General features: G+C 47.4%; 1 protein-coding gene across 1 annotated transcript in view; it reads right to left on the bottom strand.

Moving 5' to 3' along the window:
- The window catches only part of LOC108796330 (coiled-coil domain-containing protein 34-like), a 36,858-nt gene extending 36,169 nt beyond the window's left edge, over positions 1-689 (bottom strand). Inside the window, exon 1 of the mRNA XM_018567789.1 lies at positions 451-689. Coding sequence (XP_018423291.1) covers positions 451-689 — 239 coding nt within the window. The remainder of the gene's footprint in view (positions 1-450) is intronic.
- Positions 690-1,011: the final 322 nt, after the last annotated feature.

Below are 1,011 nucleotides of genomic sequence, written 5' to 3' on the forward strand. Positions count from 1 at the left end.
CTGCTGGAATAACACCAAAAGTAATAAATCTGTTGAGTTAAATAAAAAAAAAACAGCAAGTGCAGCCTGCAAAAGAAATCGGTTTATGATCACCTGTCCTGCTGCCCATTTCTATTAGCTTTGGTGCCTGTGGAATATTCACACATGACACTTCCTGGACTGTGGCTCCTTCCGCTGAGCCCTATGTCACCACTGTGTCCTAAAGTGACGTAGATATCAGCGAGAGGAACCCCAGATGGCAGCAGGGGACAAGGCATCGGCGACAGAGTGGCTTGAAAGTACTTTTTACTATAAATTTGAGGATTCATTACTCCACAGTGCCTGCAGCTGCAGGGGCCAGTGAGGGCTTGTTTTAAAGTTTTTGTTTTTTTAAAACTGTTTGCCATCAATATGTTAACATTTGAATGTCCATAACCTGGTTACAGTTTTATTCTAAACGGAAAGCATTACCTAGAGCATTTTGTTTTAGATTTATTCTCCAGTATCCTTGAATGTGATTCACGGTCTTCGCTCTCACTTTCAAAGCTGTCATGGTAGATGGGAGATAACGAATATGGGGAATCTTCTGTATTGCTAACGTCACAGCTCTTCGATCGCGCCATGGAGGATTCCGTCTGAGACTGCTTTTGAGGGGTGGAATGAGAACGGCGTCTCTCCGCAGATTGAGTACCGCTGCTGCTTGAAGACATGCCTCAATGCCCAACTCCCTGAAAGAAAAGGGGAAGACCGATTATGAAACAGTATGCAAACACTGAAAGCAGGAGGTGTGGTCTGGGGTAAGCATATCAGACACCAATCAAAGAATGGGTAGAACCGCTTCATATTAATCTTCTGCATTGCAGGGGCGCCCCAAGGCGAGCGGATACCAGGTGACACCCCGCCGTGACGTCATCGCAAATGCGCAGCCATCCTGGTGATACCCGTCGGCGCCCATCTTGGTAATGGATGCCAGCAGAGAGAGGAGGGGACGTTCACCCGGCGAGATAAGGTATGCCGCCTGGTCCCCTCCTC

Source organism: Nanorana parkeri, unplaced genomic scaffold, assembly GCF_000935625.1.
Source record: "Nanorana parkeri isolate BGI_ZX_2015 unplaced genomic scaffold, ASM93562v1 scaffold1093, whole genome shotgun sequence".
In the NCBI taxonomy this organism is placed as follows: domain Eukaryota; kingdom Metazoa; phylum Chordata; class Amphibia; order Anura; family Dicroglossidae; genus Nanorana; species Nanorana parkeri.